We start from the raw sequence: 16848 nt of genomic DNA, 5'->3' as shown, positions 1-16848 counted from the left end.
TTCGACCTCCTGGCCTGCATTTTCTTTCAGGGCTGGAGTAATTTGCCTTAATTCCTAGGAATATCCACTCTATCTTAGATGCCTAGGAAATCAGGCTGATGTGGTGCGTGGGTAGAAGTGAGAGTTAGACCCTCATCTTCTGGGTTAGGGCCCATTTAGTGTTTCTGTTTGCTAGAATGATCATTAGTTGGTATTACTCCTGAGAAGCAGCTTTGAGAACTCGCCCATCCTGGCACACTGACTATCAAGTCTTGTGCTGTAGGCAGTTCCCAGTCTGCAGGTTCAAACCCCTAGGCAAGTCTGGAGGCAACAGGCTATTCTGAAAATGGTCAGATTCCCAAATCTCCTAGCTATTTTATCTGACCTCCCTCCTCCCCAATAACCCAGCACCAAGGTTTGTCCCTGGACTTCCCTCTTGCCTGCAGCTTCTCCAACCCCAGGCTCCCAACAATAATCCATCATTGTTATCTCATTTGGTGTTTGCAGAGCACTTTACAGCCATTGTTGTAAGTTTTTCCTCTTATTTGCAGAGGACTTTACAACTATTATTACAACTCTTTCCTTCCAAGGTGGGGTGATGCTGACCTGGCTTCCCAGGGCTGGATTCCCACTGTCTCCCAAGGGGTTGGACTAATTCCCTTACTGCCCAGCACTGGGTAGGTGTGGCTGTGTTCCAGTAGATGCCATAACTCTGACTTCCTCCCTTGTGTTATGGTTGCCTCCAGAGCCTTTCCTGTAATGGTATAGGAAGGTTCTAATTTGGGGCTCATAGCCTTTAACCCCTACTTCCCCCAAGCTACGTGCTTAGGCAACAGGGTTTGAAATTTATTCCCTCAGTCTTTCAGTCCAAGAGGGAAAAAAAAGTACGTCAGAGGTCAGAGATCCAATCACCTGTTCCCCAGTGTGGGTTAGGAGCTGCAGCTATGCTTGATTTGGTTTTGGTTTGTTTGAGAGAGAGCATTCATCTACTAGTTTATTCTCCAAATACTCACAGTAGCCAGGGTGAAGCCAGACCGAAACCAAGGATGTGGAATTTAATCCAGGTACCCCCAACGTGGTTGGCAAAGACCACTTGAACTGGCTTCTGCTGCCTCTCCAGGTGTACGTTGTCGGGAAGCTGAGCCAGAGCATAGCAGCCAGGATTTGAACCAGGCCCCATAAATGGTATGTTGGTGTCAGTGCAGGCATTACAAGGGGCATCTTAGCTGCTGCACCAAATGTCTGCCTCTGTTTTGTCCAAAAATTTTAAAATAAGAAATTATGACTTCCTAGGATATTGCTTTTACAAAAGAAAAGTTTATGGAATTTGATCTTTGATCTTATGAAAGTGTCTTCCTGGTAGTCTTCACTCTCAGTGCATATGGTATTTTGCGTGCTGCATTTCTGAATTTAACAGTATGGGACATATGACTCCATGGGTGTCTTGTCTATATAATGTCATTTTAAAAATGTATGTAACATCTCATTGAGCAGGTAGGTAGGTAGGGAGGAATTTTTTAAAAAAGATTTATTTTATTTTTATTGGAAAATGAGATCTATGGAGAGACAGAGAGGAACATCTTCCATTCATTGATTCACTCCCCAAGTGGCCACAATGGCCAGAGTTGAGCCAATCCAAAACCAGGAGCCAGGAACCTCCTCCAGGTCTCCCATGAGAATGCAGGGTCCCAAGCTTTGGGCTGTCCTCAATTGTTTTCCCAGGCCACAAGCAGGGAGCTGGATGGAAAATGGGGCTACCAGGATTAGAACTGGTGCCCATAAGGGATCCTGGTGTGTGTAACACAAGGACTTTAGCCACTAGTCTACCGCAGGAAGGCAGGTTTTTGTAGTAGAAAATGTGGAAACTCCTGAAGATTTGCAGGTGTGGTTGTAGGGTGACCTGCATGTGGCTAACTGGGTGTCCTAAGGAAATATGGCCAGTCCCTTCCATCCAGATCTTTCCTTTGGCTGTTCTTGTAACATGACCCTTCTATCTAGGTCAAACTAGTATCTGGGTTGGACTTCCATACCTCCTATTCTGTCTGGGTAGAGCCTGCCACCAGTTTCACCAGTCAGTTGAAGGTATGTTCCGAAAATGCATTGAGTAATAGCGTTACTCATTATTGATATTCACATCCAATTGGCCCCACTAGATCATTGGCATTCTGAGAACAAAGCTCTCTGTTAGCTCCTGTGACAGCTATGGGTGTGCTTAAATACAGATGCTTAGTAAATATTTGTCAGTGACAAATACATATTTGCCAACCTCCAATGACTTTACCTGGCCAGTGAAATAGCTGCTTGAATGTGTAACCCTTTCTCTGAGGCAAGCCTAAAGGAACTTTGCAGCAGCTGAGGAAAAATTGCCCGAGTTCTAGAGCTTTCCATAAGATTCTGTCATTGTGTATAAAACAGGATTCAAGATGAGAAAGGACAGTCTTTCTTCCAAACCAGAAAAAACACCAGGAGTTTTTTTTTTTTCTTTCTTTCTTTTTGTTGTATTTAAAATAGACCAGGATGTAGGAAAGAAGCTGGCTTGCTTATCTTTAAAAGAGGAAGAATGTGAATCTTTATCTTTTAGAGCAACATACTGGGACATTTATGAATAAATGATAAGACTATCTGGGATTTCCTTCAGTAATACAGGAAAGGGGGAAGTGGGCAGAGGTATAAAGGTGGGACAAGATTAGGCAGAAATTGTTGGAGATTGGATAATAGTTAAATCAGAGTTCATTTTAATATCCTGTCCATTTTTGAGTATTTTTTTTCCATGATAAATAAAAATACAATAAGAGGCTTGTGCTAGATTTGGACTAGAAAGATGATCTGCAGAATCTCCCCCAAGTGCGACTTAAGACTCGGCTGTGGAGTCTTGGTTCAGTTTTGAAACTGTAGTGCCATCTAGTGTTTGACACAAAGCTGGACAAAATGATATCGCTAGCATTCCCTGCCCTCTGGAGCTTAGCGGGGGTCCTAGTTCCTTTTGTAAACTCCTGATCTTTGTGGTTCCTCACAGGAGGGTCCAGTTCAAGGAGCCGGACTGACAGGCTGCAGGCAAGGGCTGCAGAGGTGGTGAGGATGGCACAGATGACAGAGTCTAGATGGGAATGAGCCATGGATAGCAGTCACCCCTGAAGGCAGGTGACCTTGTGGCTGGCCCTCCGTGTGACCCAGGTGTAAAAATAGCCTTTCTTGTGCCAGCTGTGCTCAGCTCCCTGGCCTAAGCAAACAGCCCCTCACACCTGCATATTGTTTGCTTGGTGCGGGCACACAGCTACCTGTTTGCAGGTGCAAATGACTGTTTGTGTACACAGAGTTGAGAGGTAAGTCCTCACTCCCCCACCCCCTGCCCACTGCCCTATTCTCCTCCTGCCCACATTCCCTTACAGCAAGGAGCTGATCTGTGGAACTAGCCAAATGTCCAGCTGGATCCTAATGGAGAGACCCTCCATCCACCTGTCCCCTGCCCCTCATATATCCCTCTGCAGGGCTCTGTACACTTGCTCTGGCAATAGGACAAGGATAATGTAAAGACCAAGGTAGCTGTGGAGTCCCAGGATAACATGGAGTCGCAGGGGTTTCTTGAAGTTCTGAACCAGGAATTATACAGATGACTGGGAGCCGAAAACTAGCCCATCCTCCTTTCACTAGGACAGCGAGAAAGTGAAACTTGTCCATTCTGAAGATACAGGTGATGGGGAGGGAGGGTTAAATGAGTGAAAGTGAAGGATGGCAACCTTGAGTGCAAGGGTAAACTCCCACGTGGTCAGCTTCAAGGTGCCTTTACTTAAATGTACACCTTGACTTTAAACGCCAGTAAGCAGGAAAATATGGCCAGTATGTTAGCAGGACATACAGAAACAGGGGGAAATGAACTCAGTTTGGGGATTTCAAAACTTAGGAAGAAAGCTGCTCCCTTTGACTTAGACAATTTTAATTCTAGGAGAGTATCCTAAGGAATAAAGACAAAGCCATGAAATGATCTGCAAAACAAACAAAATTAGAAAAGGAATAAGGACAAAGTAATCATTGAACAGTAAGAGTTAAATATGGAGCGTTCACATGCAACAATCTTACACTGTGCTCAAGTTAGGTAATAAAAACTCATAATGTAGAGAAATACTTTGGTAGTATGCAAAAGAAGGGCTCAAATTATACAGCTTGACCTCGCTCAGGCAGAAATAGTCTGTCAACCTAGAAACTTTTGCCAAGGATGTAATAGAACAAAATTCTTAAACTCTGGTAAAAAAAAATCATTATTTTCTATATGCTTATTTATACTTTCTCATTTTCCTAAAGAACATAGCTGTTGTGTTTTTATTCCAAAGGGAAAATAATCTTAATTTTGAGTTGGGGACAGGGTGGGAGAAGGTCCTTCGATCTCAGGCTTGGGGACTCTGAGCCCTGAAGGCAGGAGCTGGGTGAAATCTTGTCCTGCCTTCCAGCATGGGCTGCTGGTGGCTGCTACCTGCTCACACCTCTCCGGCTCTGAAAAGCCTGCTACACCCGCAGCTACTGGGGCGAAATGCCCACTTCCCGTCGCAGTCCATGGAAATGCTGTCCTGTCTGTCAGAGTGAGAAGAAGGGAGCGGCAGGCAACGCAAGGTGGTCCTTCTCTCCTCCTGTGAAAGGGGCCTTATTTCTGTGGTTTCCAGATGTTCAAACACAAGGTTGCTGGACATCGGCAGAGAGTTAATCCTCTGTGTCTTCCCCCTCTGTCTTCTCTCATCCAGTAGATATGTTTGATGACTTCTCGGAAGGCAGAGAATGTGTCAACTGCGGGGCCATGTCCACTCCGCTGTGGAGGCGGGATGGGACGGGACACTACCTGTGCAATGCCTGTGGCCTCTACCACAAGATGAACGGCATCAACAGGCCCCTCATCAAGCCACAGCGCCGGCTGGTAAGCAGAGTCTTCCGCAGCGGGGCTCCTCTGCACCCTGCTCCTCCCAGCACCTAGCTCCAAGGCTCTCACCTTAGCTGGACAGCCTCTGCTTTTGAATTTGGGGGCTTGAGGGTGTGGGTTGAGAGGCTGGGTAGGGGTCTGGAAGTAAGTAATTTCTCCCACCTTTGGTTTTGGCATGAATTACCAGGGTGTACTAAACCTTCAAGTTCAACCCCTCTGACATAGCGAAGTGAGAAGTAGGACTCAGAAAGCCAGTGAAGCTTCCCCACAGTCACAGCAACAGGGAGTCTCCCACGTGCAGTCGGGACCCAGACTCCTTGGCTCCCCAGCCGGTGTTGACTTGAAGGTCTCCTACATTCACAGCAGCCCCATGAGGAAGGTTGCTAAAATCCCAAGCCCAGAGGTTAAGCAATTTGCATTAGGTTCATTGACTAGAACTGAAATTTGGTTCTTGTTTCCATGCTCCTTTAAAAGGTAACTTAGTTTTGATCAGCACCACTGCCTTTCATGATATTAGATGGGGGATGGAGGAAGAATAGAGGAGTCAAATAATACATCCCTTTCTTCAAATCCCAAGGTCCATTCTGCCTTTGAAGCCACGAGGATATAGTGATTCCCCATCCACACCTGCAGTCTATGTGAATTCCCACTCTGGCAGATGCTTCTCTGCCTACAGAGCTGTTTTTCTGCTGGCATAGCCATTCTTCTGCCATGAAATGGCTTGACTGGGCCTGGCTGGAGCCTGCTGCCTATTCAGGGAGGCCAGCTCTGCAGAAGCAGCTTCCAAGGCTCTCCTCTCTGTGTTGCAGTCCGCTTCCCGCCGGGTGGGCCTCTCCTGTGCCAACTGCCAGACAACCACCACCACACTGTGGCGCCGCAATGCCGAGGGGGAGCCAGTTTGCAACGCCTGCGGCCTCTACATGAAGCTCCATGGTGTAAGTGAATGCCACCTCCTGCCACCCACCACATCCCCAGATGCCATCTGGCAGGTTGCCAGCTCTCTTTGCTGTCCCTAGTCCTCACTGGTCTGCCCTTCAGGCTCGAATCCATGTCGCCCTCCCTAACGAAGACACTTAGACTTGGGTGATTTCTTAGTAAATTTACTGGTCCCTCCATCTTTAATGTTGTATGAGTTTAATTCATAATTCATGTGGTTTGTTTCAGTGGATACAATAGCTTGTTTAAGCATATTGACTATGTCCACTTCCTACCTCACAACTGGTTGAATTAAAAATACTAAATGGGCCTGGCACAGTAGCCTCGTGGGTGAAGTCCTCAAACTTGCCGTGTGGGAGACTCTGAAGAGGCTCCTGGCTTCTGGCTTCGGATCAGAGCAGCTCCGGCCATTGTGGTCACTTGGGGGAGTGAATCATTAGATGGAAGATCGTCTTCTCTGACTCTCCTCCTCTCTGTGTATCTAACTTTTCAATAAAAATAAATCTTTTTAAAAAAATACTAAATGGAAAACATTTTTGAAATAAAATTCTAGGCAATAATAAATATAGTAATATTTTTCTAATAAATAATTTTCTAATAAAAAAGTATTTTTTCTCTAGTAAATATTCTTTATTTAGTAAATATTTTTCTGGTAAAAAATACTAAAAGAAAATGCAAGGAGTTTTTAGATAACCTTGGGTGTGGAAAAAGAACTTCTTAAGCAGGTTTTAAAAACATGTAAGCGGGGCCTGGCACAGTGGCCTAGCGACTAAAGTCCTCGCCTTGAACACGCCAGGATCCCATATGGGCGCCGATTTTAATCCTGGCAGCTCCACTTCCCATCCAGCTCCCTGGGAAAGCAGTCGAGGACGGCCCAAAGCCTTGGGACCCAGCACCCACATGGGAGACCCGGAAGAGCTCCTGGCTCCTGCTTCAGTTTCAGATCGGTGCAGCTCAGGTCATTGTGGTCACTTGAGAAGTGAATCATTGAATGGAAGATCTTCCTGTCTCTCCTCCTCTCTGTATATATATCTGACTTTGCAATGAAAATAAATCCTTTAAAAAATGTAAGCCATCTAAGTTAAATAGATTTCTACAAACATTTAATGTTAGAGCATGGAAAGTTACAGCGAAAAGTAAAAGCAAATGTCAGGAAAGGGTTATGTTTTCAGAAAACAAAGAGCTTTTGCAAACCACATTACTGTCTGATTTGGAACAATCTCCATTATATAATATTTTATTATTTAAATTTTGTTTTTTAATTTATGAAGTTGAGAGGGAGAAAGGGAAAGAGAGAAAGAGACAGACAGACTAAAAAAAAAGTTTATATAGGATGTTTGCTAAATCACTTAAATGGAGAAAACCGTTTTCAAGAAGAAAATGATTAAAGGAAGTGTTGCTATTATTAGTAAGGAAATGATAAGAGAAACTGGTAGGGAAACATACACGCTATATCCTCAAAAAATAAAAGAAAAATCAGGTTACTACATGGTCCATCAGTGCCACCTCTGGGTGTGTGTGTGTTTCCAAAAGAAATGCAGGCAAGGGCTGCAAGGCATGTTTGTGCATCCGAGATCATAGCAGCATCATTCACAATATGCAAATGTCCACTGATGGATGGCTAAACAAAATGTGATATACACACACATTGGGAATATTGAATATTGTTTTGCATTAAAAAGGACGGGCATTCTAACATATGATATAACATGGTTGACCCTTGAGGACATTATGCTAAGTAAAATAAAGCAGTCACAAAAAGACAGATACCAAAAGAGTCTGAGTCTAGTACTATGAGGGTTCCAGTCAAACCCATAGACAGTGGGAAGGCAGTCGCCTGGGTCAGGAGAGGGAGGCCTGGGAGCTGTTATTTAATGGGCTCTGTGTTTGGGGTTCATCAGATGAAAGGAGTTCTGGGGAGGGATGCTGGTGATGGTTACAGATCAGTATGAGTGTGTGCTTAGCACTACTGACAGTTTGCTCAAGCATGGCTTCTCTTTTGTGAAAAGCTATACTGAAGTGTATGGGAGCAAGCAAGAGGCAGGTGTTTTGTGAGGTCAAGGTGAGCTTCAGGAAGGGGCACAACTGCTTTTACAATAGTGTTCCTGCTGCCCGAAATGAGTGTGTTCTATCTACCCACGTGTCACTTCCTCAGTGAAGCCTTCCTGGATTCACTCCAGCCTCTTCCCGCACAGGGACAGAGTTGATTATTTTCTCCTTTGTTTCCAGTACTACCTAACAGAGCCCCATTATTTCTAGTCATCTGTCTCTCTCTCACTGGACGATGAACTTTTAAATCTAATTGTCTACTTCTCCAAGGCCTAATAAAATGTCCATCATGTAACCTAGATACTTAGTACATTGAGTTCTTTCTCAGCAATGGTGGCAGGATCCTGTGCCCGCCGTCTCAACCCCAAGATCTGTAGAGAGATGGCATGGGGAGGGATTGCACAGGTAGTACCTTCCCCGCAGTGTGGGTGTGCCCGCTCACCTGCTTAACTGGAATTGTGTGCAGATGATGTACAAATGGAAACCCTGACGTATTGATTTATGATCCTCCAGGTCCCCAGGCCTCTTGCAATGCGGAAAGAGGGGATTCAAACTAGAAAACGGAAGCCCAAGAATCTCAATAAATCCAAGGCACCAGCAGGTGAGGAAAAGACCTGAATGTGATGACTGGGAAAGTGTGTGAGCTGCAACACAGGCAGAGAGGTGTAATGATGATACCGCCCAGCCCTGGTGTTGCAGGTCAGAGCAGATAGCCCAGGAAGTGGCATCCCTGTGGTGTGGACTAGGGCAGCTCACCTTGTCATCTGCTTGTTGCTCATCGCAAAGACTGCAGCAGGTGGACTGGCCCAGCCTGTAGGAAAGAGGAATGCTATTTACTCCCTCCTCTTCGGTATTCCATCACCCAGGAACTCAATTTGCTTTCTGTCTCCTTGGGCTAACTGGGCTCAAGGCGCCAGGACCTATTAATCATGCTCCTAGCAGACTGAACTGTGGATCAATGCATAGCCAATATCAGGCTGTGTCTTGTGCTTTAGCAAGCCTCTGGACAAACACTACCTCAGCAATCCTTAGAGAACTGCTATGAGAATCAATTTATTATTCCCGCTTTGTGTTTTACTCATTTTTGTTAAAGATGAATGAATTTTGGGCCAGTACAGTGGCTCAGTGGGCTGATCCTCTGCTTTTCATGCTGGCATCCCATATGGGCACCAGTTCATACCCTGGCTGCCCCACTTCCAATCCAAGTCCTTACCTGTGACTTGGAAAGGTAGCAGAGGATGGTTCAGGCCCTTGGGCCCCTGCACCCATGTGGAAGACCTTGACAAGGATCCTGGCTTCTGCCTTCAGATCAGCTCAGCTATTGCCATTGAAGCCATTTGAGAAGTAAGCCAGCAGATGGAAGATTTTTTCTCTCTTTCTCCTCTTTATAAAATCCACCTTTAAAATTAAAATAGTGGGGCACAGTGTGGTGCTAAAGTCCTCACCTTGAATGCGCCAGGATCCCATATGGACACCAGTTCTAATCCTGGCAGCCCCACTTCCCATCCAGCTCCCTGCTTGTGACCTGGGAAAGCAGTCGAGGACAGCCCACAGCCTTGGGACCCAGCACCCGTGTGGGAGACCCTAAGAGGCTCCTGGCTCCTGGCTTCGGATCAGCTTAGCTCCAGCCTTTATGGCCACTTGGGAAGTGAATCATCAGACTTAAGATCTTCCTCTCTGTCTCTCTTCCTCTCTCTATATATCTGACTTTGCAATAAAAATAAATAAATCTTTTTAAAAAATTAAAATAATAACTCTTTTTAAAAGATTAGTTTATTTGAAAGTCAGAGGTACTGAAAGAGAATCTTCCATCTACTGGTTCACTCTCCACATGGCCATAATAGCCGGGACTGAGCCAGGCTGAAGCCAGGAGCCAGGAGCTTCACCATGCAGATCTTCCATTGGTTTCCCCAAGTCATTAGCAGGAAACTGTGTGAAAGCGAAGCAGCCAGGACTCAGTCCATAAGGGATGCCAATTTTGTAGACAGCAGTGTACCTACTGCACTACAACAGCAATCTCTATAATCCCCATTTTAGTTACGGACAAACTGTGGCTTATTGAGGACAGTGCAAATCAGAGTCATGTCCAAGGGTAGATCTGGAGTCAAAACCTGTTTTCATATTCAGTGTGATCTACCACATGGCTCTCTTAACGTCTATGTTTAAGAATGAGGACGGGGCAGGTGTTTGATACAGGTGTTAAACTGCCTGCCACTAGATGCCTGCATCCCAGAAGGAGTGGCTGAGTCCCAGCTCCACTCTCCTTTGCAGCTTTTTGCTAAGCATGCTGGGAGGCAGAGGTGATGGCTCATGTGCTTGGGTCCCTACCGCCCATATGAAAGAGCAGATTGACTTGAAGGGTGTCTGCTTCACTCTAGCCTAATCCTAGGTAGGCTATGTGCGAAGTAAACCAATGGATGGAAGATCTTTCTCCCTTTCAAGTAAGTAAAATTAAGAGAAAAAAGACATGAATAAAGTGAGGGTTTTCCTCTGTAGTTGCATTTTCAGAAAGAATGAAGGCTGCCAGGGCCTGATGTGATGGCTCAATGGCTAAATCCTCACTTTGCAAGCATCAGCAGCCCATATGGGCACCAGTTTAAGTCCTGGCTGTTTCACTTCCCATCCAGCTCCCTGCCTGTGGCCTGAGAAAGCAGTAGAGAATGGCCCAAAGCTTTGGGACCCTGCACCTCTGTGGGAGACCTGGAAAAAGCTCCCGACTTTGCATAGGTTCAGCTTTGGCTGTTGTGGTCATTTGGGGAGTGAACCAGCAGATGGGAGATCTTTCTCTTTGCCTCTTCTCTCTATAAATCTGATTTGCCTTTCCAATAAAAATAAATAAACCTTTAAAGAAGAAGAATGAGGGCTACCAACCCTACCAAGAGCATTCCCTAGTCAGTATTGTTGCCAAATTCAAAATTCAACTCATCAATGCCATTGTTGCAGACAATCTGTTGACCTTATAGGACGTTTATCTTTGAATCAAAGGCATGACAAAGTCAGGTACATGACCCACTGCTACGACCAAGATGACGACCAGGGTCGTGCCTTTTTGGTCACCTAGGGCTTGCTCCTTCTGGCAGGTTTGTTTCTAACAAGAACATCCAGTGTCTGAAGCCTGGGGACTTCCACCTGTCTTGCTGCCTACAAGCACAGCAAGGCCCCTTAGTAACCTGCTTTCCTTACCCAAAGATAGAGCCACAATTAGTGAGGGTGAATGACCCCTTCCCAACTCCAGGAAGCTAGATTTGAGAGCCAACCTATTCAGAACAGACACAAAGTTCTTTGTAGTCTCTGTTTATCTCAGTTACTATAGATGCTTACATCTTACTGTAGCAATATTAATGAATGTAATTATGGGTACCCTGCTAGAAGTAGCCTGTAACATACAATATTTTGCATTTGCTCTTTGGTTTTTCTCATGAGCTTGAGGGGGAGAGAGAGCATGCTCCCATCTGCCTTTTCACTCCCCAGATGCCCACAACTGTCTCAGCTGCCCCAAAGCAGGGAGCCAGGAACTCAGTCAAGGTGACAAGAACCCAATTACTTGACCCCTCAAGTACTGATGCCAGCTCTGCATTAGCAAAAACTGGAGTGGAGCTGGAGCTGGATTTTGAACCCAGACATTCTGGCATAGGATACAGGCTTTTTTATTTTTTGAGATGTGTTTATTTATTTGAAACACAGAATAGGAGAGAAACACAGAGTTCTTCTATCCACTGGTTCACTCCCCACATGACAGCAGTGGTGGGGATGGACTAATTTGAAGCTATGAGCCAGGAACTTTGACTGGGGCTATTATGTAGATTTAAGAGCCCAGGCACTCAGGCCATCCTCCACTGCTTTCCCAAGTGTATTAGCGGGGAGCTAGATCGGAAGCAGAGTAACTGGGACTTGAACCAGTACCCACATGAGATACTGACATTGCAGGCGGTGACCCCACCTACTGTGCCAAGTACCGGCCCCCCCAGGTAGGCTAAGCTCTCACTCCTATTTGTGCTCCTATTGAATGCTGAAATACAAGACCTCAAGGGTTTGGGATCTGGATGGGAAGGGAGTGAGCACAGTGTTTGAAAAAGTCTCCTTGGAATTCTGCCACCTCTGCCCCATTTTGAAAACTGTTGCTCCACTGGTATAGACCCCTGCCTCACTCCCCAGTAAATACAGAGAAGTTGTCACAAAGGGCCACCCTCCATCTGTCCCTGCCCTGATCTAATGTCCTCACTCTGCTCTATTCCAGGTCCTGCGGGCAATGAGAGCCTTCCTCCTACCAGCAGCGCTTCCAGCACCTCCAGCAATGCCACCAGCAGCAGCAGCAGTGAAGAGATGCGTCCCATCAAGACAGAGCCCGGGCTGTCCTCTCACTATGGCCACAGCAGCTCCATGTCCCAGGTATGCTCACGGGTGAGGACAGGACTATGTGTGGGAAAACTGACTGCAGAGTCCCAGGTGGCCAGTGGCAAGCTGCCCTTGCTGAACTGCCTAGGCAGGCCTCTGAGCTACCTGGTGCCCTTGGGGCTCCTCCCAAGGCTGTTGGCAGGGGTTCATGGCTAGGTTTCAGCACAGCTCACCAAGTTTCGGTGATCTAGACACAGAACTGTGGCACACAGGTGTTTGGTAGCTCCTGTGTACCTGGCTTGTGGAGACAGGAAGGGAGTCCTGGGGCTGGCACCCACTCTGGGGGTGGGGTGTGAAGACCACCCCCACCTGCGACCTGCTTTTGTTGGGATGAGGGGGTTGGGGGCAGAGGGGCACTTCTCAAGACAATGTTATCTCTCTAGAACAGGGTTGTTGAACCTTGGCCTTAAAGGATTTTAACAGGTGAAGGAGGAGAAAGAGGATCCTCCCGGCTAGGGCACGGCAGGGCAAATGCAGAGGGTGGGCTGGGAAAGGAAGAAACACAGGATGCCATTTCCATGATGCCCTCATCACATCCAGCAATGACAGAGCTGTGCCCCTCTTATGGGTGACACAATGGCATCACTGCCTCCTGGCCTCCTTGGGTGTTAGGATACTCCAAGCTTCATCGTGCACTCCCTTTTCTGGCCCCATTCCTGTATCTTCTCTGCAATTAATGCAAAAGGCTGCATCCTAATGAGCCCTGGGGCACCTCATTGTCTGGGAGCCAGGGATGTAAGGAACCTTCAGGGTGGGGAGGACACCTGCTGCTGGAAGGCAGAGGTGATGAGATTTAGGGCACGGCTCATGTAACTCCGGGAGCCTTCTGAGCAGCACAGCCCTGGCCTATTTGTGTCAGACGCAGCTGATGAGCTTCCAGATGGCAGGGATTAGGCACAGCGAGAGGCTTGCCTGGGCCCCTGGCCATGCCCCACAGGGTTGGAATCCCCTCCTGACCCCGTAGAAGCCACTCTGCCTGTCTTACCATGTGCCTTCTGCCTTTCAGACGTTCTCAGTCAGCGCCATGTCTGGCCACGGGCCCTCCATCCACCCGGTCCTCTCGGCCCTGAAGCTGTCCCCCCAGGGCTATGCATCTCCTGTCAGCCAGTCCCCACAGGCCAGCTCCAAGCAGGACTCTTGGAACAGCCTGGTCTTGGCTGACAGTCATGGGGACATCATCACTGCATAATCGCCCCCTCCTTCCCGCCTCAAAATCCCACATGGACCTGGGACCTGGAGGCCAGCAGAGAGCAAGGCTCTGGACTCCCCAGGGCTGGCCCCCGTGTCTGGTAATGACTCCAGAAGAACAACTGGGAAGAAACTTGAAGTCGACGATTCGGTTCGGGGATGTAGGTGCTGGATTTCCTCTGATGCCTTTTCAAAGTGAGAGTGGGGGTGCTGGGACTGCCCCCCACCACAAGCACACTAAGTCTCTCCCATGGAGCTGGAGACTGCTTGCCTGTTTTCCACCCCACCCCACCCCACCCCACCCCTCATGAGACAAGGGGTCTCTCTCCTCTCCTGTTCATTGTGATGACCTGTGGTAGTAGTTTTTCCACTGTGTTCCCAGCCCTAGAGCCCTGAGGGCAGCCAGAGGAGGCAGGGCCTGGAGTCCCTGTGCAACCTGAATGAAGGCACCTGTCTGACTTGGATTTGAAAGTGGCAGGCCCCTCCAGGCAGCCCTCTGCCCTTGCCCAACACTCCCCTGGAGGCCTGGCACATCTCTGCATCCTCCCCTCCGTCCCCGTACAAATCTGACTCCAAAAGCACAGGGTGCTTACTGAGCGCTTCCTGGGGAGACGATGGAGCAGGCCCGTGTCACCTGCCACCTGCCACAGCTTCATCAAATCACAGTGTGGCAGCACCCCCTTTCCTGAGTGCCTTGCCTTGCTGAGGGCTGCGTCCTTCGCTCCTTTTCTTCACTCCCAAGGCCTCTTAAATAAAACCCCTCCTGCTCTGAGTGATTCAGCTCTGCCTGCAGCCTGTACAGGTCTCTTCCCTTTGCAAAAACAGAGCTCGATAGTTGAGCCAAACAGCACACACCCGCCCAGCGTCCTCCATCCACCCCGTTGCTCACACAGCTGTTCTGAGCCAGGACAAGAGGTTCTGCTGCTTCAGTTTGGCAAACATGCATGTGAGATCTCAGACCTTTTTGGAGATGGTGTCTGGTGGACAGCATCCTGCGCGGAGGACAGGGGATTCTCCTGGGACCCTGACTCAGACAGTGGCCTGCATCCACAAGCACCTGGGTCCTGAAAGCTTTCCCCGGCAGAAACCGGGTATCCCAGAGACAAAGAGCAAAGATCTTGCAACATAAACTCAGAGTCAACAAACAGCAAAGCAAAGCTCTCAGAAAGAAAGAAGAGGACAGAGGAAAGAAGTGGCTGGGGACCAGGTGGGACAGCTCTGTGCTGTCCCGGAGTTGGCCTTCTGCACACACTGGTTTCCGCAAAGACTACTCTGTCCTTGTTCCCGTTGTCGGCAGCGCTGAAGCAGACTGTGGTGTTCCTACGTCCTACCCCACCCACCCCACCCCAATCCTACTGGCTGTAGCAGAGAAGATCTTTTAAACCAAGAATCTGTTTTAATCATTATTTACATTGTTTTCTTCCTGAAGGCCACCCTCTTGTTCCTTCCTGTCCCCATGAAACCTGTTAACATTGTCTTAAGGTGAAATGGCTGTAAAATCAGTATTTAACTAATAAATTTATCTGTATTCCTCTTTGCTTTCTCCTCCCTCAGGGGCGAATGCTGTTGTCCACAGACCGATTGGTGGGCTTCTTTAGAAGTCCATTTCCACCGTGTCCCCCTTTGGCAGCTGGCCAGGACTTCCTCTGTGGGAGCGTGGGGAAAAGCACACTCTGCCAACCCCGCCAGTGACCTACAGGGGACTCTGGGCAGGTCACCCTGGGGCTTTAGAAGTAGGTTGGCCTGACCATTGACTAAGGCTCCTTGAGGAACAATTAGGGCAGTTTTAGAGCTGCCCTGCAGAAAGGGTGGAGGGAGGGGGTTGGAGAATTCATTCAACAGAGAATAAATGAATTCATTGCCAGGCCCACCCAATTCAAGCTGTGTGTTGGCGAGGAGTCCTGAGCAGCCCTTGTTACTTTTCCTTTATGGTTGGTCCCCTAACAGAGGCAGATGCTGCTGCACCCCAGGAGAGAGGAGACTGCAACTTTCTCTCTGTGGTTCATTTTTGTCTTCACCTTCCTAGGAGACAGAATTGCTCAGATGCTTTAATTTAACTGTATGTGGAGTGAGCGAGCAAGAGTCCCCTTTGATTGTCCGATGAAACCATCTTACCGCTTCCCCTTAGTAATGACTTTCAGAACAAAGTAATAGCAATATCAGCAGCCTGGACTCAACTCTTCTTAGCACGTGTCCGTCCCACAAAACTGTGCTGTTTGGCATCCATGCCCACCAAACTTGGTGTTGCTTCCGTTAGTCAAGCATATCCAGAGAAGATCAGGTTGCCACCAAACGGGATATAATAGAAAATGGTTGAGAAGTGGCTGAGGGAAGACTGGGTATGTGAGTAGCTGCTCAGGCACCTTAGAGTAAGTGATGGTGGACCCGGCATGATGGCCTAGTTGCTAAAGTACTCACCTTGAACACACTGTTGGGAACCCATATGGGTGCTGGTTCTAATCCCGGCAGCCCTACTTCCCATCCAGCTCCCTGCCTGTGGCCTGGGAAAGCAGTCGAGGATGAAAGGAAAGCCTTGGGACTCTGCACCAGGATGGGAGACCTGGAAGAAGTTCCTGGATCCTGACTTCGGATTGGCACAGCACCAGCCATTGTGGTCACTTGGGAAGTGAATCATCAGACTAAAGATCTTCCTCTCTGTCTCTTCTCCTCTCTGTATATCTGACTTTGCAATAAAAATAAATATTTTTTAAAAAATTAATAGATTCTTTAAAATAAAAAGAATAAGTGATGGTCTAGTGGAGCAAGTGAAGTTGTGTTGAGTGCATGGCTGTGTGTACAATCTCTCCCGTTCCCGTACAGTCATGGCTTTAGCTTTGACAAAGTCACTGAATGCCAGGTGCAGTCATGTAGCAGTGGAGAGAATTATTCTTCAGTACTTGACTAGTGGTCACCTTTAAAGGGGTAATCTGCAGGACCAGACTGAGTTAAGCTTGATGTGGGTTGGAAATAAATGCAAATTAGGTTGATATCCATCTGCCCTATCCCAAGGTTGCTGGGGTGGAGGGTTTGTGGATGAACTCCCACCCCAGCACCCCAGAACTTGCCTTCCTAACTTGAACACTGAGTATGTGGGATACAGCCCCTGGGGAAGTTGCTGTTAGAGTAGGTGAATGTGTTGCTTTGAGCTAGTTGGTTTGTGGATTGGAAACTACTCTTCATACTGCATCCTTGCTGTACTTGAAGCTGGAACACAACTGTGTGTCATGCCACAACCACAGACCAGCCTCGGAGCTTCCAGGTATAGTTGTAGAAGTGGTCTCTCCAGGAAACCACCTTCTCTGGCCACCTTTGGCCTGCCACCCAACACAGCTGTGCTGTTACTGAGGCCCTGGCTTCGGAACCCCAGGACTGTGGGGCTGCCTCAGAAGTCCTGA

General features: G+C 47.8%; 1 protein-coding gene across 5 annotated transcripts in view; it reads left to right on the top strand.

Moving 5' to 3' along the window:
* GATA4 (GATA binding protein 4) overlaps positions 1-13725 on the top strand; it is a 56792-nt gene extending 43067 nt beyond the window's left edge. The window contains exons 2-6 of one of the 5 annotated variants that reach the window (XM_040966006.1): positions 4713-4882; positions 5695-5820; positions 8384-8471; positions 12108-12259; positions 13272-13725. In XM_040966006.1, coding sequence (XP_040821940.1) covers positions 4713-4882; positions 5695-5820; positions 8384-8471; positions 12108-12259; positions 13272-13454 — 719 coding nt within the window. In that variant the 3' untranslated portion in view covers positions 13455-13725. Of the gene's footprint in view, positions 1-4690; positions 4883-5694; positions 5821-8383; positions 8472-12107; positions 12264-13271 lie in introns of those variants that run through there. The other 4 variants (XM_040966009.1, XM_040966008.1, XM_040966007.1 and 1 more) reach the window with 4 other exon arrangements.
* The last annotated feature ends 3123 nt before the right edge of the window (positions 13726-16848 follow it).

The sequence above is a fragment of the Ochotona curzoniae genome, unplaced genomic scaffold (assembly GCF_017591425.1).
Source record: "Ochotona curzoniae isolate NIBS_2020 unplaced genomic scaffold, NIBS_Ocur_1.0 scaffold_4505, whole genome shotgun sequence".
Classification (NCBI taxonomy): domain Eukaryota; kingdom Metazoa; phylum Chordata; class Mammalia; order Lagomorpha; family Ochotonidae; genus Ochotona; species Ochotona curzoniae.
Note: the sequence above shows the minus strand (reverse complement) of the source record. Positions and strands in the feature narration are given on the sequence as shown.